The following is a 17,146-nucleotide window of genomic DNA, read 5'->3' as shown; positions in this document are numbered from 1 at the left end:
CATCTTCTCAAGGAAAAGCTGGTCCAGAACCGCTTTGTTTAGTGTGATCAGTGAGATGACATTTGTGATAGGAACCCAAAAGGGTGTCCTTCCTTGGCTCTTAAGAGTGCCCCAGAGAACATTTTCTTAATGTTGCACTTTTCCACAATAAATACATGAATTAATCACTTATACCTATAGCCAAGGTGCAGCCAATCACCATTGCAAGATGAGTTAGGCTTAAGATAAATAATTTCTTGTTTAGTTTTTTTCTCTTCATTTAACTGTGGCACATACTTAAATCCCTCTTTTCTACTGGGTCTACTCCTCATTGGCAGTGAGCAGAACTCCTTGATACAGACAGAACTTAAATGCTCTGAGTAAAATCAAAGTTGTAAAAATTAGGGTAAAGCATCTGTGCTTGCAGGTGTGCTCCACCCATTCCCGCTTTTTATTAAAATGTATGCTTTTGCCTATTGGTGCTTCTGACTACAGTACAGAGAACACCCTTTTCCCTTTACTCTAAGTAACACTGGACTTTGTCACCACAAAGACCATTAGTAGCACCATAACATTTCCCTGAGATTGAAATCCAAATATACATTATCATGGAGCAATTCCTTACAGAGATTTACACTTTTAGAATGTATCCCTGAAATCTTTCTACACAAAAATAAGGGAAACTGAAGAAATATCTTTTCTGTTTCTAAGATGTACAGACTTTCCCTCAGGTTCCATGTTTTATAACCCTCTTTACTCATATACATGTACATTTTACTTATATGCATGTATATTTGCCTTGAAATTGTATAATAATTAAAACTAAACTTCTTCCTACAGAAATCAGTGGCAAATATTCAATGAACATAAATGAAACCAAATTGAAAGTTGATCTTACTCTTATTTTAAAATAATCTAGAGGGAAAAAAACCAATTATGATCTAATTGTAATGACTACAAAGCTTTTTTCAAATTCTTTGTCTGTCTGAAAACTAGGTTTGCAGGTCAGCTCAGGCATTTTGGTTTTTTCAGTCTAAAGAAAATACACTTACTATTGATTGAGGTCATGATCATACATTCTGTGTCATTCAGAGATGCTTATGCCTAGTTTTCCAAACTCCAAAAATCTGGTGGATTATGTTAAAAACATGGAAAGAACAGCAGTGAAGATGAGTGATTTTGCAGTACTTGTGTGCTTTTCCAGAAGCCCCTACCTTCTGAAAACAATGAAAAGTCAACTGAGCTTCTTGGAGCCTGTTGTAAGTATCTGTACAGATTCTGAGATCCAGGCCTGGGAGAGGGAGTTGTAGGGAAGACTAGAAGGCAAGATACAGAAAGGTACAGACTATGATTATTATGGGATGGGATGACAAGACCTGGAGTCAGAGGCAGGCAGTTAGAAGGGTCCTAGAGGATATTTCCCTTTTTCTAAGGTGCTGATTCAGCAAAAGCAAATGATTCAACAAAAATCCTATCGTATCAACAAATTTCTCCCCAAAACAAGGCAGTGCCCTTTCATGGTAGCTTCCAGTTGCCTTGTGCATGCTGCTGTTAGAAAATGAAACCTGCCTACAAAGAAATGAAGCACAGATAGTGCTTGTTCTAAATATGACATTATATATATATATATATTTTTTTTTTAATTTCCATTTCACAAAATACTGTGTGCTCCAAATTTTAAATTAGCATTTGTTAGAGGCTAGACAATTTAAGATAGCATCCTTGGGACTTAAAGATTGTAAAAGTATAAGAAGCCTGGCAACACCGTAAAAGCTGATAGCCTTTTACATTAGAGGTCTTTGTGTGACAGAGACACAGAAGTAGTTTCTTTCTTCTTCTGCTTTGTGTGTTATTTTCCTTTGTGTATTATCATAAAAGAGCTGCCTAAGCTCGAGAATTTTAACACACACAAATTAGCATTTTAAGATTATTCATTATAAAAGAGAGAGGAAAAAAAATCCAGGTGACACTTACCGTAGCGTAATCCAGCATTACAAATGAGTAATTAGAGCAAAACACACAAAATACTTAAAAATAAATCATAGTTTTTACATGGGTGAATACAATTAAGTTTCAACACTCAGTTACCTGCCTACTTATCTTGATCTTCTATTCATAAAATTAGAAAATAGGTAGACATTAGAAAGCAAATCTAACCAGATATTTCAGCAGTCCACTTTAAATTAAGAAAGACAGCTGCAACTAACCTTACCTGTCACAAAATCCTGCCCTTTTTCTCCAGTGGGTTGCAGCCTGTCTTTATTTAACCATTCATCGATTTTCATAATCCCTTGATATGCACAGTTCTAAGGCTCTTTGGTTTCCCCCTAGACTAACCCACTAGAGTCCCTTAAAAGGCTTATAAATATCTGCTCTATCAGTAGAAAGCCTGTCTTTAATGTGAGATAAGCACACTCAGCCTCATCTCGTAAGGCACTGGGCACTGTTTTGATGCCATCTTCCCCCTGTAACCCCAGAGAAACTGTATCGTATAAGTGTGTGGTTAGTTCTTGCCCTCCATAATACAAGTACTTAAAGTTAACATTCACTTGCCATTTGAGATCAAGCAAGAGCATTCTGTACCTTACAGGATCATCACACAGCGTCACTGTGGCTAAATTTCAGTCAACAGTTCCTACTGACTTCATTAAAGCCAAAGCATAGTTCTGAATACAGATGTTTTACCAGAACTTTGAAGATAATTTTATTATTCATATGTCCCCAAGATATGAACTATAAAAAGCTGTTATGTGACTCTGGGTATTTGTGGTACCAGTATATTCCTGCTTCTCACTTCACAGACAACAACACATCTATGAGAAAGGTGGGATGCATTATTTTACATGTATTTGGACTCGGTGGAAAAGTCAGAAGTAGATATGACAAGCACAAAGGATTTTACAAACATGGCTATACTCTAAGTTGCCTTGTTAAAGGACATTAAGATGTTCATTGCATGAAGGGATTGTGTTATAACATTGGTTGGGATCTGAAACAACCAGAAAATATCAACGTCCGTATGATATCTGTTAAAATTAAAACAGATAATCAGAAATTCAGCACTGAAATAATTTCTAGAAAATCTGCTGGCTGAGAATGTTAATTAACCTAGCTATCAAATTCTTGTTTTCTTTAATAGTGTTTTTTAATTCATTTACTTTGCATGGGCTGTCACATGAATTAAATCATTTTAGGTACAAAGCAGTATTCTAATTAGTGAGACCACTGGAAAATCTCATTGCATCTTTTTAGAAAACTTGCTATTTTCCTCAGTCACAGGGGCCAACATCTATGTCACAAGTAAGGGAATAAGTGAAGTATAAATTCCACATGAAAATAGAAATTTCCCCCAGGCAAACAAAACCAGTAGGAACTGGGGTTCTGTAGTCTAAGGGCAAAATGCATTACAGGAACCAACTGCTGATGAGAGGACAAATACTGACTTAAAATGTAAACTGAAACAGTGGGAACTTGATTGATAGGATTATTTTGTCCTGAGTTTCTCTTCCTCTACAGTAAGTATCCACAGCACAAGATACTTTGGATGTTTCTAGGCAGCTGAATAAAATATTAAGCTACTTTTTACATAAAACATTTTTCTTGCCTCCTAACATAATTAAAACTATTCACAAGTGAACAAGATTTAATGAGAAAAGAATTGTCAGCTTTTATTATTTGACCACTACCACCTATCAAATTCCAGCTCATACCTTTGCTCCAGATCCAGCTGTGCTGTGTCCAGTGAGATTCATTTCAAACAAAACTATTCTGGAATATCTGCAGCTAATTTTGATTACACAGCATCAGAAGTTTGAACTTTCCTCAGTCATTTGTCTCAGTGATTAATCATCAAAAGAAGTAAAAACACTGGTCTTTTTTCTAATCGGAATTTGTTGGTTTACCAGCAATCAGGGCTTGTTTTGCATTTAACCATCAGGATGCAGAGCCCTGTAGTTCCCAGCAGCTTTTCTTGCTGGGAGTAAATGAAGCATTCTTAACTAATAAAACTGCATCTCCTCTTGAAAAACCAGACAGATTAAGCTAGTTTGGATTCTTGCTAATAAGCACTTTTTTCCAGCCCTCAAATCATTCAGAGTTTTATCCCTACATCTTTTCAATATTTTAATACTGATTTTTAAAATTTGACAACAGAACTGAACAAATACCAAAACTGAAAGAAATAGTCCTGAGTTTGAGGTGAAGTTCCCACTTTCTCAAGGATGACATTAGCTTTTGTGTTGGGAAGTTTTTAATATATAGCTCCTCTATAATCATAAAGTGTATTAGGACTTATTTCAAGGACACAATTCTCCTACATAAGCTGCACTTGATGGTCACCTTTTACTTGCTGAGATCAGTGTGCTGAGTTCAAATTTATGGGACGTCTGTTTTTGTGACATTGAACAGTGCTTTTTTAATAAAAATATTCTGTAATACTGATTCAGTGCCTGAAAAGAAATCTAAGATACTTGATCTGCACTTTCAATCTGTAACTGCCAAGTTTGCATTTTCATCAGGGAATAAAATCAGGTTTGTTTGAGAAGATCTATTCTTCATAGCATCACACTGATTGGTTTTAATTTAATTACAATTTTTTGTCATCTTACTATTATTCTGGGGATTGCTGTCTTGGTAGCCAGAGGCATAGCTCATTTGTCTGGCATAGCTCATTTGTCTTTTGTGTTTGGATTTTTGGCATAACTCAATACTGTCCATTTTTGGCTGTTCTATAATATATTGAAACCAATATTTGATGACTCACTCAACCTCACAGCATCAGTTTTGCACATTACTATCTCAATGCTGCTTTTACTACATCCTTATCCCACCCTTTTTCAGGATGCCAACACTGAAGGACACGACTAGAGCATGGTTGGGGGCATATGTTTAATCAAGTGTTGTTTATCTCTTTCTGAGTTTGCTGACAAATCCATAAGGAACTCCTGGAGAACCTTCCAGTCGTAATGTCATTTCCAGGTTGGCACTATGTGGGAAGGGAAGGAATTGTGCCTCTAGGTGACACACACTGGCACCAGTGCATGCCCAGACTGAGCTGTCAGATGTTGGTGTCCTGGTCTAACTTGACAGTGGACAAAGAATGATTGGAGTTGTGCAGGTATCCACCTGAACGAGGAAGGTTAACAGGAAATGCAGTGACACCTGAGAGCTACAATTGTAGTGCCTTGAGGGTGGAAGGGAACAAGGAAGGACTAAGTGACACCCAGTCTGCCAGGGCTGCTGTCAGGGCTGCGATCTGGCTCATTCCCTCTTCTCAAAATCTTCAACACTTTTGTTCCAAGCTGTCCAAGCTCAGCACTTTGTTCATATAGCTGATAGCTGTACAGTTTTTAATCCAATGCTGAATGGATTTATTCTCCCAGGAAATATTGCCTGGAAAATAGGGGCATCCTCAAAAGAATGCTGTTAGCCTGCTACTATAATATTTTCTGAATAGTTCAATAGGAGTGGATTTTTACTTTCCAGTCTCTCAAATAATCCTGCAGTTTTCCAGTGCTCATAACACAGCATTTCTTAACAGTATTACCAATATTCAGTTTTACATGTTTGTTGTTTTGGCAAGAGACTGAGATCTACTCATGTAGAACTTGCAGTTAGGGAAATACTTTCTTGTTAGGAGGATCACCCATTTCAATATTCAACACGAAATTCTACATGTCACATTTCCATTTGCTGAAGCCTTTCCACAACATCACATGGGTAAGAAAGGCTTATATACAAGCTTCAAAGGTTTTCTCACTTCCTGACAATTAATTGCAAATTTATCTTTTATATTCCACCCCACCTAGGAAAAGATATTCAATGTTTAATGGAGCCTGGACAAACATTTTAAGAGAGTATTTATGAACACTTATTCAGATTCCAATAGCTGTCATTTCAGCAACATTCATGTCTGGTTCTTATTGCTGTTTTCAAGGATGAGTTTTGCTTGAAAAAATGTCTGGGAAATTACTAGCTCGTACAAACCCATCTGTATCTGCAGATGAATAAGGATGAATGTTGCTAGTGAAACAGCTTCATTTAGGAAAATGAAGGTTTGTTCCTCAAACGATTTGCAAAGAGAAGCAAGTGTTAAATTCACGGGGGTACTTGAATGGGAAGAACTAGATTCACCCTTCTTCTAGCTGGAAGGAAAAAGTTATGTATCTGAATATCCTCTAATATCTATGCAAATTCAACAAACATAGTTTTGCTTTTGCACAATTTTGCACTTCCAATTAACTATGGCATACACCTAGATGTGGGATTCACAATCCCTGCAGATTTTTATGGCTTTCTGAGTATTTTCAGCTCAATAACCTGAAAAGACAATATCTGATGGCCATGCTGAGCTCCATTCAGGATCCACTGGACTCAACAAAGTTAATTAACCAATTAACTTCAATGGGCATTTGATAGGAGCCTTATTGCTACATTTGCTCTTTGCAACAGCAAGGGACATGACCTTCTCTGCTTTGTCTACCAGAACAGCCAAATGCCCATGCTTAAAATATTACTGTTAAATTTTCAAAAGACTTATAAATCATCCATGCCTGTTAACATAATTCAGACATCCTGTAAGAAATTCATTTGTTTATAAAAATATTCAAGAGAGACTATGAGTGAAAATTGTTTGAACCAAGGACCATGATTCCACAGAACAAACAATATGACTTGTCAGTAAAATGAAGTTTCTGTCACACTGTTTTTTGACAGACACAAGCCACTTAGGCAGTGGCTCAGCAGAAGAGGAAACAGCTTGTGATGCACAGTGCCCATGTCACAAAGTGCCATTAACACGCTCTGGCTCTGTAGGTAGCAGTGCCAGACTGTAGGTTGGATAATGGAAAATGAAGGCAAATCTGTGTACTGATTTCTTTTCCATGTGTTTTGTGTGTTACTCATTTGCTCATTGAACTCACAAAGGAAGAAACAACTCTTGATTTAGTCTTCAGCCATATACAAATTATTAAGACCTAACTATCCAAAAAGTAGTCTTCAGTTGTGAGTTGTACTTTAATGATATCTGGACAGAAAAAGCTGCAAGTGAAATAAAAAAAATCAGTAAAAGTAATATTTAGTTTAAAGCAAAATATATTATATTGAAATGAGAAAGCTAATTTCAAGGATATTAAAAGGAGTAGCCAAAAGACTGAAATATTAACAAATTCCATGAAGATTGGTCAGGAATACATGAGAGGCTGAGAAACAAAGATTCAAAAGGATCAAAAAAGCTGGCATGATAAAGCAAAAAAGTAAATTTCATAATACTATTACAATAAAATAAAATAAAAGTAAAACAAATACTTTGAAAAGTCTAAGTTGTGTCCTAATGAGGGAAAGAAAACAGAATATACCTTGAAATTTGAAATATAAAACCACAAAAAACACAAGATGAAACAATTCTGAGACATAAAGGCATAGAATCTAATAACCCACCATTCTTCAACTATTCAAGAAATGGGAAACTAGCCTGATATTCAATGATAACCAATTATATAAAGAGTGCACTCAGGGAAGATAAAACCATAACAGAAAAGTTAAATTAATTCTCTCAGTCTGCACTGTCTGTGAAGGCAGATAGCCAGATCTCACACAATGGTCATTCCTTATGTAGGATAGAAATGAGCCATTGTCTCTGAGTTCAATACAATGTATTTTTAAAAAACCCCAAATTCATAAGGTGAACTTCAACGAATTTCCAATACCAGATAATTTTCTATTCTGGCATGTTAACATCAGGCATAGGGGCCTTAGCACAAAAACAAACAGTAATGTAGAAAAAGCAATTTTATATTTTCACATATCAGTTTTCATTTTTAACTGAATTTATGGAGAGTAGAGAGGCATAAAGGATAATCCAGTGAACAACAAACATGATATTCCTGCAGACTTCAGAAAGCTAATTGGTGGTAACAACAACAAAACAGTATTAAGGTACAAATAAATAAATATGCAATATCAGGGAAAAACTAACATAACTTTTCAAAAATAAAACCAAGCCATATATCTCAGAAGCTAATTAGACTTCTTTTTTTTGGGCAGGTAACCATATGAATACAATCACTATAAAGTACTTAGGACCTAAGAAAGCTTTTGATGAGGTCTCTTATTAAAGTCTCTGACAGAAATAGAGGTAATACAGGATATAACAGAAGGTCCACGATTAATAATTGGCTAACAGATAGGAAACAAGGTGTAACCAATAAAATTTATGTTAATAAAGTAAGGGTAACACATGAGGATAATCCTGTGTTTAATGACCTCTGACGTAAGGCTTACCATTTTAGAAGAGGATTTTGTGGTAATTTTAAGGTCTATTCTGACAGCATCCATTCAGTGCATGGTGGTAAGTAAAGAAGTAATGGACAACTGGAAGTTTATCAGGCAAGGTCTGAGAGCAATACTGAAATTGTTACCTCACAAGGGAGTTGAACCATGGTGTACCCCCACCCTGAATACTGAATGTAGCTCTGGTTGCCCACATTTCGTATTGGAGTTAGAAGTACAGAATAATGATCAGGATTAACAAATGATGAATAGTTTTGTATGAACTTCTGAAAGTAATGCAGTTATCAGAGAATAGTTTTAGGGAGACATTTCTTCACACAAGATACAATTCATTTATAAAACTGAGGGAGAACTTTAATGCATTACTGAGCACTGGAACAAGATGACCAAAAAGACTGTGGAATCTCCTCCCCAGGAGATGTACAAAAGCCATCTGGACAAAATCTTGAGTAGCATGTTTTAGTGGACCCTGCTTGAGCAGGGAGGCTGGATTAGAGGACCTCCAGTGGTCTGTCACAACCTTAACCATTCTGTGATTCTGTGATACTCTAGAGACCAAAGTATAAATGATACAAAACGGATTGGAAAAACTCCTAAAGGAAACATTCACTGGTGGCTGCTAGGCCTAGGATTGGGAACTTGCTACAGACTGAAACTGTGGAGATATGCTCTGTCCTGCCCTTGTTTCTTTTCATATTCAGCCTCTCTCTCAACAGTCAACTTTCTGCTGGCAAACCAGATTTAGAAATTGTTCTTTAAGATGTACATTGATAGTAATAACAGTAATAATAATGTTTGAGAAAATGCTATTGAAAAATTAGACTGCAAACCTGAGCTGATTACCCACTGGATGGCATTTTCCCATTGCATGCCTCTCCCCAACCATCTCTGGTGATAACCCTTAGCATTCCTTAGATACCCACAGGCGAAAGGACAGTTTATTTAGGTGTAATCATGTCCAGTCTTGTCCACGTTCCTGGCCCTCCAGCACAGACTGCAGGCCCATGTGTTAATTACTGCCATCTGTGACAGTGGCTCAGGCAGCAAGCACTCCTGCCACCCAGGAGATAAACTGAAATCCCTGTGTTGCTTTGCATGGGTCAGGAAGCCCCAGTTAGAAATTATTTTAATCAGCATTTTTCTGGGCTGCATGTGGCAGGTGCAATGCCTCTGGACTCTCACTACAGTTACCAGCTCACTGATGTATCAGGCCCCTAAAGAATCTTTCTCAGTGCATGGCACTACTTCAGTTATATGGTTTTACTCCACATAGCTTTCTGTTTTCTAAGAAACCTCAATGCAAGCACCTTCATATTACAAACCTTAGGTTCAAAGGGATACTTTAGAGGCATTTTCACACAGCTTTTTGAGAAAGATAAGGTCATTTAACATTTTAAAAAATCTTCAGTGAGAGAAGAAACCTGCAGGGGTTAACATGGATTGTAGGACATAGAAATCTGATGGCAAGGACATAATGTATAAAAAATAAAGCACAAATGAGCACATTGTGCTGACTGATAAATATGATCTCTAGCAGTATTGCTGAGAAGGCAGGCACAGGAGTTCAAGGGACCTTTTGAGCTGATACAACTCATGCAGCTGCCAGTTGTGTAGTTGAAAAGCTACACTATTTGTGAATTTAGGAGTAATGCAAAGCAATACATTTTCAAGAAGGAATTTCTCTTTATTTCTACAGTGTTTGTCAACAACTATAATTTTTCCAATGTTAATATATGAAAATTATTCTCCCAGGGCCTTTTAATTAATACAGTTAAAGGGATCCATACAAGGTAGGGATACTTGCTCTGAAACTAATTTCTGTTTTCCTTGCAGTATATGACTTTTCTTTTTTTCCTGTCACAAAGCCTCTGAAGATGGTTAGTGAAGCAAGTTAAACACAGAAACAATTAGATTGAAATATGCATTTATGAACACACATCTCAGCACAATTCATACCACTACATGAGCTTAACCTTTAAGAGCAATTTTGTAATTGTTGGTGTCTATAGAAACATTTGTACACTCTAAAATTTCAGGCATTTGAACTGGAATTCCTTATTCTGTTGCTTGACAATAACTTTATAAAAAAGTATTAATCGTGGAGTGACACCACAGAATTAATAATAAAACATTGTTAGAAACACCTTCAAGAAATTAAATACAATCTTACGAAAATCATTCCTTTGAGCTATTTGATCAATATAGCCCTACTTATCTTTAAACAGAAGTATTATCTTCCAGCATATCTAAAGCTACTTCAGTAGGTTCTACTGAATTAACTTATTTCTTGTGAAATTTGCAATAAAGTGCAGGACTCACTCCTTTCCATCCTCTTTCCAACTTACATAACCAGGTTCATGAGTTTCCTGTATGATGGACAGTGTGCAGCAGTCAGGTTACCAAAAATCACTGTGAAGATAATATACTTACCATCTACTTTGATCTGAAAGTCTTTACAGTTGTGCCATGTGCTTCATCATAGTTCATTTTAAGCCTTATACTAAAGAAAAAGGAACAGCCTGGCAATACAAATCTGACAAAATCTAATCAATACCAGGAACATCTCACTGTTCTCTAAAATTAATTTCTAACCAGTCCAAATTTGGTGCAATTATCTTAATCATTCCATTTCCAAAGTTGCTTCTGCAAAGTCTGCATGTTAATCTGTTGGAATGGAAATCTTGTTTATAAAGGAGTATTTGTACAATAGAGTGAAACATGGTCCATAAATTGCAAACAGCATTCAAATGAATGTTCACATGCATTTTATAAGGCTAACAGATAGGCAATGATTGAAATGAAATCCAGGTACAGGCTCTAAGTGTTTCTATTTGCTTATTCAGAAGTAGGGTGCTTAAAAGTTGAGGTGATAAGAGGACTGCTTACACCATCATCTCTCCTGCTCCATGTACAAGAAGAACACCTAAAAGTGAGGGATTTGATGGAGACTCCATGCAGATCACTAGCCAGGGTGCAGGTGTCTTGTGGGTTTGGGAAGTCAGTGTAACCTACAGCAATCTCATATCATTCTGCATTTTCTGGTGCCAACCCCATTCATTTCTTTGTCCTCAGCACGAAAGCAGCACAGCAGTGGTGCTTGCTATCTCTTGTCTTGTTGCAGAGGCAGCCCAGAGGCTTTTCTCCAGGCAAGGAAGAAAGTGTTCCCTATAACTCTTCACAGTGTTACCAAATCACCAGTGGCTGCCTGGTCTAAGTAGAGAAGAATACCTGAATGAGGTTATCTGGCTAAAGACCAGAACAACCCACCTGGAAAGTTACCTTTAGCAAGTGTAGCTCTTCCTGCCCTTATCACACTAACGGTTGTGTCCAATTCAACCCACGTGCTTTTCAATGCCTTTAATTTCCATAGGAAGCTTTGGCTCAATTTTAAGCATCCACTTATGTGCATTTCAAGATAAGGATGACTTTCAAGCCTAAAATCTGATAGGAACACATGCCAAGAACTCTAACACTGAATTATCTTTGAAGTAAACTTAAAAAAATAATAGCTTTGAAAATGTTTTGCAACTACTGTATGGTCAAACAGCCATACACTCACAGATGCACAGATTTATTATAGCATTTAATAACTGTTGCCCACTCTGGGAAAAAATTGACTCTTATGATGGGCAACTATGTTCAACTGAAATACATAATAAAATAACCAAACACAGTAACTCTTTTCTTTCTTCTTTAATGTGGATGTTTATGTGTCAATTTTAATCTAAAAGGAACAATGTGCTATGTGGACCTTTAAAACAGATTTTATTGATTAACTGAGAAATTTTTACCCAGGTAATGTTTATACTTCTTAACAAACCACTGTGTAAAAAACCCCAAAAAGTCTGGCACATCTCCATGCAGCTTCATATACCAGAGTGTAGTTAAAAGTCATCATCACTGATTAATTATCATATTGACACATGAAGAAAACTTCCATGTCAAATGCAAACTACTTAAATACATCATCCTATATGGATGACTTTATGTTCATTCTCGTGGCACATGTAAGCTTCATGTTAAGAAACTTGGGCAACAAATTGTGTGGTATTTATTTCTGATTATTATTACAGCAATATTTGTGTACCCGGGTATTGGTTTGGGCATTCAGCCAACTTCAGTTAGGCTGCAGGAGCAGAGGAAGGGTAAGCAGAGGAGTTGGATGGTTCAGGCTGGGAAAGGGTTCATCTCTCTGGGCAGTTTCCTTGACCCTGCCTGGGGTCAGTGAGGAGTGACGAGTGTGGCTCGCTGACACAGTGCAGCTCAGTGGTGTCACTGCATCCCCTTGTGGCTGGGCTACAAGAGCTGAGCACTGACCATCCCCATGAGAACCGGAGGCCAGGTAGGAAATAAACAGCTTTACTGCTCTGGAAAGGGGGTCAAGCTGGATCTGAGCACCTGGACAGGGAAGGAATTAACTTCTTCACAGTGTCATGATGTCCGTTTCCTGGAAACCTGCCCCTTCCTCACAGTCCCTGCTGACGACATCATCCAAGCAGTGATACCCTAGAATTCCTCCCAGCACATTTTGCAGCCCACCATAAAGACAGTGTAGAGGTCTATGAGTAATTGTGGAGGAGGAATGTTTCTGTTTCCACAGCATGGATGGAGCAGCTCTGCTCACACAGACTGTTATTCAGAGTGGCTTTGTGTTGTCTGTGAAGAATGATTTCACCTTTAACAATACAGCGAATGCATGGGATTTGAAACAACAGAAGTGCAACCATTTACACCGATTTTCACGAATACTAATTTCACTTTAAATAGAAGGAAAAAAAGCCTTTGGAATCTACCCAACAGCAGTTGGGTGGGGGTCAATAACTTGTCTTTCTGGAAAGCAGTGCGAAAGTTGAAGCTTGTTACATAATTTCAGTGACATTTTTGGCTTGAATTTAACAATAAATGAATGCCAGACACAGATTAATAATAAAAAAGCACATCTGAATCTGAAGCTGCATGATCTGTAAAATCATTGTGACCTTTCCTACGAAAAGTGTTGACCTGTGGGCTACCCCTATTTTCAGAAGTATCATTCCAGAATTCTAAAAATATCTTGCAACAATTATTTTTCATCAGCCAGTTACCTGCATAAAAATAGGTATCTACATAAAATTTCTGACAAGCAATGACTGAAGTTGCTGCTTATAATGATCTGTTTTTAAAAGAACCTTCAGAAAGTGTTGTCTTTTCCAAAAGAGGTAAGGTCCACTAATGTTAACAGGAGTGGGACAGAGAGGCAGCCAGTCCCTTGAGGCAACTCCTCAGGCACAGTGAGTTAGCAGAGCACCCCAGAGTGCCTTGAAGGGAGAGATGGCTATTTAGATCAACAAAGAATATACCCCTTTCATGTTTATTTGTCATCCTGGCATTGCACAGGGTCTAATCACATCTGTCAACAATAGAGAATCTTAATAGCTCATGTTGGAGTCTTGCTAGCAGCTCATTTTCTCATCAGAACAGGGCATAAATGAACTGCAAATGTCAGGTCATTGCTCTCACTTGTCCCCCAGCCCCTCCAAATTGCAGCATTTTCTGGTTTTGGCGTCTAGATTAATCCAGTTCCCTTCTAAATGTTATAAATATGGAATTCTTCATGGAGATTCTTTTATTTTTTTTCACCACAGTATATGTTCTTACCTCATTTTACTTAGTCATCTCTGTGAGAATGAAAGCCGTGGAGTCAGCTCAGTAAGAACAGGGAATCATAAATCAAATCTATACAAGAGATGCACTCAGATAAACAGAAGAGTTGCAAAGCCATAGCAATAACTGGTATAGTGGTCAAATTTGCAGTTTTATACTTAGAAATCCCATTTTGAGGACCGCAGCTGTCCTCAAATATCACAACAATATATCACAAGAGTTTATTTTCTATCAAATGCCATTACTGCTGCAATTTATGTTGGTCCACCTAACCTGGCTATAAACCAACATCTCCTCTTTAAAATAACCTTACTATTGCTATTTTTCTTTTGATATTTAAAATTAAGAAGACCTGTTGACTATGATTGTATAGATTGTGCAGAGCGATAGCTTTGACTATTGCTCAAGCTGCATGCAAGCTGCATGAGCCTCTGCCTGCCCTTTCCCACAACACCTGGCTTTACAGGAGCTACCTGGACAGGGGAGGGATTTTCAGCTTTCTTTCCTCTCTGTTCGCAGACCCGGGAGATCACACGCAGCAAAGCCAGCAGCTAATCCTGGAGCCCCTGCCGAGCCCTGATTCAGTTTTGCCAAAGCCCCCTCGGCGGCAGCAACCGAGCGCATCAGCCCCACGGACCTGGGGAAGGGGAGAGGCTGCCCGCCCCAGTCCCAGCTGCTCACATCCCTCAACTTTTATTTCCGAACACGCGAACCGCTCTGTGTGGGAATGGGCGCAGGGCCCGGACGGCCGGGGAGACTCCCGATCTCTCGCTGGCATTCCTGCGCCGCCGAGCCCCGCTGCCCGCCCCGGGGGTGCCCTGCGCGCCCCCGCGGCACCGCCCGCACCCCGCGCTGTGCTGAGGGCCCCGCGGGTGGCAGCGGCCGGCGCTCTCCCGGAGCAGCGCAGCCCGGCCCGCTCCCGGCCGTGTCCCGGCACAGGCGCGTCCTTGCGGGGCCGGGGCGGAGGGCGCAGCGCCCCGGGCCGGCGCGGGGAGGGGGGGCGGCCCGTACCCACCTTCCGTGTGCACGGCGGACACGTAGGTCCAGTTGTAGCGCTTGACGATGTCGAGCATGGCCCTGGCTTGCAGCGTGTCGGAGGGGACCACCCTGAGGAAGTACTTGTACAGCGTTTTGTCGCTCAGGTCGATGCTGGTGGCAGAGTAAGCGATCTGGGGGATGTCAAAGAGCTGGAGCAGGTTTTGGACTTGGATAGCAACCGAGCTGGAGCCGGGGCCGATGACCCCCGCGATGGGCTTTTTCACCCTGCTCTGGGGCTGGGTCTGCGACTCGGAAATGCAGCGGGTGCCTCCGTCCCTGTCGTCCCTGATGGAGATGAGGGAGTCCCGTATGAACTCGATGCTCTGCTCCAGGGCCACGGAGGAGTGCCAGCAGGAGTCTCGGATCTCGCTGCCCAGGGTGATGTTAGGCAGCAGGACCGGGTCTGCGTTAATTTTATCCAAAGTGTGAAACATGGCTTCGACTCTCTGGATGCCGTATTGCTCCCGGATTTCCCCGCACTTCCTCTCGGGCACTTTCTCGGCTGGCGGCTGGTGATGGACAGAGAAGAGGGCCCCGATGATGACATCCCCGTCCATCCGAGCCACCGACCGCTGTGAGGAGGCTGCAGAGAGAAGAACCTTCCGACCACCACTCCTGGGCAGCACGTCCATCTCCAGGAGCAGAGCAGGGAAAAAGACCAGCAGCACACCAATCATTTTGTTGCACGATGTCATCCAGACCCAGGTTACGAATTTCATGGGCTCCCCTTGCCTGCACATGGTTTAAGGACATGTAGGAAATAGCATCTGCTTCTCCCCGACGACGGCCAGGTTGCTGCGAATACCATCACAGCAAAGCCTCACAGCATCACTCTCGAAAGTGCCAAGACAGCCGTCATCCTAGTGACTTTTAACCTGGTGGCACAGAAAGAGGAGATAAAACGGGCTAACCAGGAAATTGATGTCAAACCTGAGCTCCATAAAGCAATCCCACACGGTTAGAGATGACTGCTTTCTCAAAAGCCCAGGGCAATTTGCTTCCATAAGCCTCTCAACAAGAAGTTTCAAGAGGGATTAAATCACGTATTTATTTGCCTTGATGTATGATCATGCATACTTACACATGTTGACTTTCTACAGTCCTTTTTGAGTCTGCTTTTCAGGCCAAGGCGTCTACTTCCCACACGTCCAACCAGCACCCACACCCCCTCTGCCCCCGGGAAGTTTTAAAAGTTTCAGGAGGTAGGCAGCTCGAGGGAGAAGAGCCCTGGCCCAGCGGCCCCAGCCGTGAAAGAGTGACAAGTGCTTCTTACTTTGCGTTCTGATTACCTGAAGGCATCTTTCTCATTTTAGACACTTCCCTTCTCCATCCATAACGTGAGTAAAAGGAGAAAGCGAGCTGTCTGTCCTGCCAGCCACGACAAATGTCATTTAAAGGTCAGCGAAGGAAGGAAGAAAGGAAGCACTCTACAGTTTAGATTAACTTTTCCGTGTGTAGGGGGCAAAACCGTAATTCAGTCAGGGACACCCACATGGAAGAAGGGGAAAATACATGTTAGTTACTAAGGCAACGGCGGGCAAAGCCCCGATGTGCCTTACCGGCACGCCTGCCGTGCAGACAGCCTTCGGGCGGGGAGCGGCGGCGAGCCCGGCGGCAGGGCTCGGCGGCTCCAAACGCCGTGCTGGCACGGAGGGAAGGTGCCGGTGCCGCCGCCGCCCGGGTCCCTGTTACACGGCGAGCCGTCAGCACCCGAGACAGCGCCCGCCACCGGGGCAGCTGCGGGACCGCGGGCCCCGGCCCCGCCGCACCTGCTCCGCTGTCTCCCTGTCCCGTTGTCCCCTGCCCGCAGCCTCCCGTCTCGCTGTCCCGGCACCCCGTGCCTCGGCGCTCCAGCGTCTCGCTGCCCCGGCCCCGCCACCGCCGGCTCGGCCGCCCGCCAGCACTGCGGGGCGCTTCCCAAAACTTCTGCCCCCGCCGGGGCTGCTGCCGCGCTGTCCCCGGATGCACACGCACGGCGGCTGGCACACACACACGCACAGCCCGCACACGCACACTCGCACGCCCGCACGCCCTCCCGGCGCTCCGAGCCCGCCGCGGCTCGCACCGCCCCGCGCCGGCCGCCGCTCCGTCCCTCCCGCCGGCGGGCAGCGTGCCGGGGCCGGCGGGGCTGCGCTGGGCGCCCGGGGGCTGAGACGGTCCCGAGGAAGGCGACGCTCCGAGGGGAGCCGCCGTCCTG

At 41.5% G+C, this 17,146-nt stretch overlaps 1 protein-coding gene across 3 annotated transcripts in view; it reads right to left on the bottom strand.

Moving 5' to 3' along the window:
- Window positions 1–15,641, bottom strand: part of GRM1 (glutamate metabotropic receptor 1) — a 187,987-nt gene extending 172,346 nt beyond the window's left edge. For 2 of the 3 annotated variants that reach the window (XM_063390334.1, XM_063390333.1), the window contains exon 1: window positions 14,927–15,626. In XM_063390334.1, the coding sequence (XP_063246404.1) occupies window positions 14,927–15,626 (700 nt within the window). Of the gene's footprint in view, window positions 1–14,926 lie in introns of all 3 variants that reach the window. The other variant, XM_063390332.1, reaches the window with a different exon arrangement.
- Window positions 15,642–17,146: the final 1,505 nt, after the last annotated feature.

The sequence above is a fragment of the Prinia subflava genome, chromosome 2, assembly GCF_021018805.1.
Source record: "Prinia subflava isolate CZ2003 ecotype Zambia chromosome 2, Cam_Psub_1.2, whole genome shotgun sequence".
Classification (NCBI taxonomy): domain Eukaryota; kingdom Metazoa; phylum Chordata; class Aves; order Passeriformes; family Cisticolidae; genus Prinia; species Prinia subflava.
This window is presented reverse-complemented; position numbering and strand designations above follow the sequence as displayed.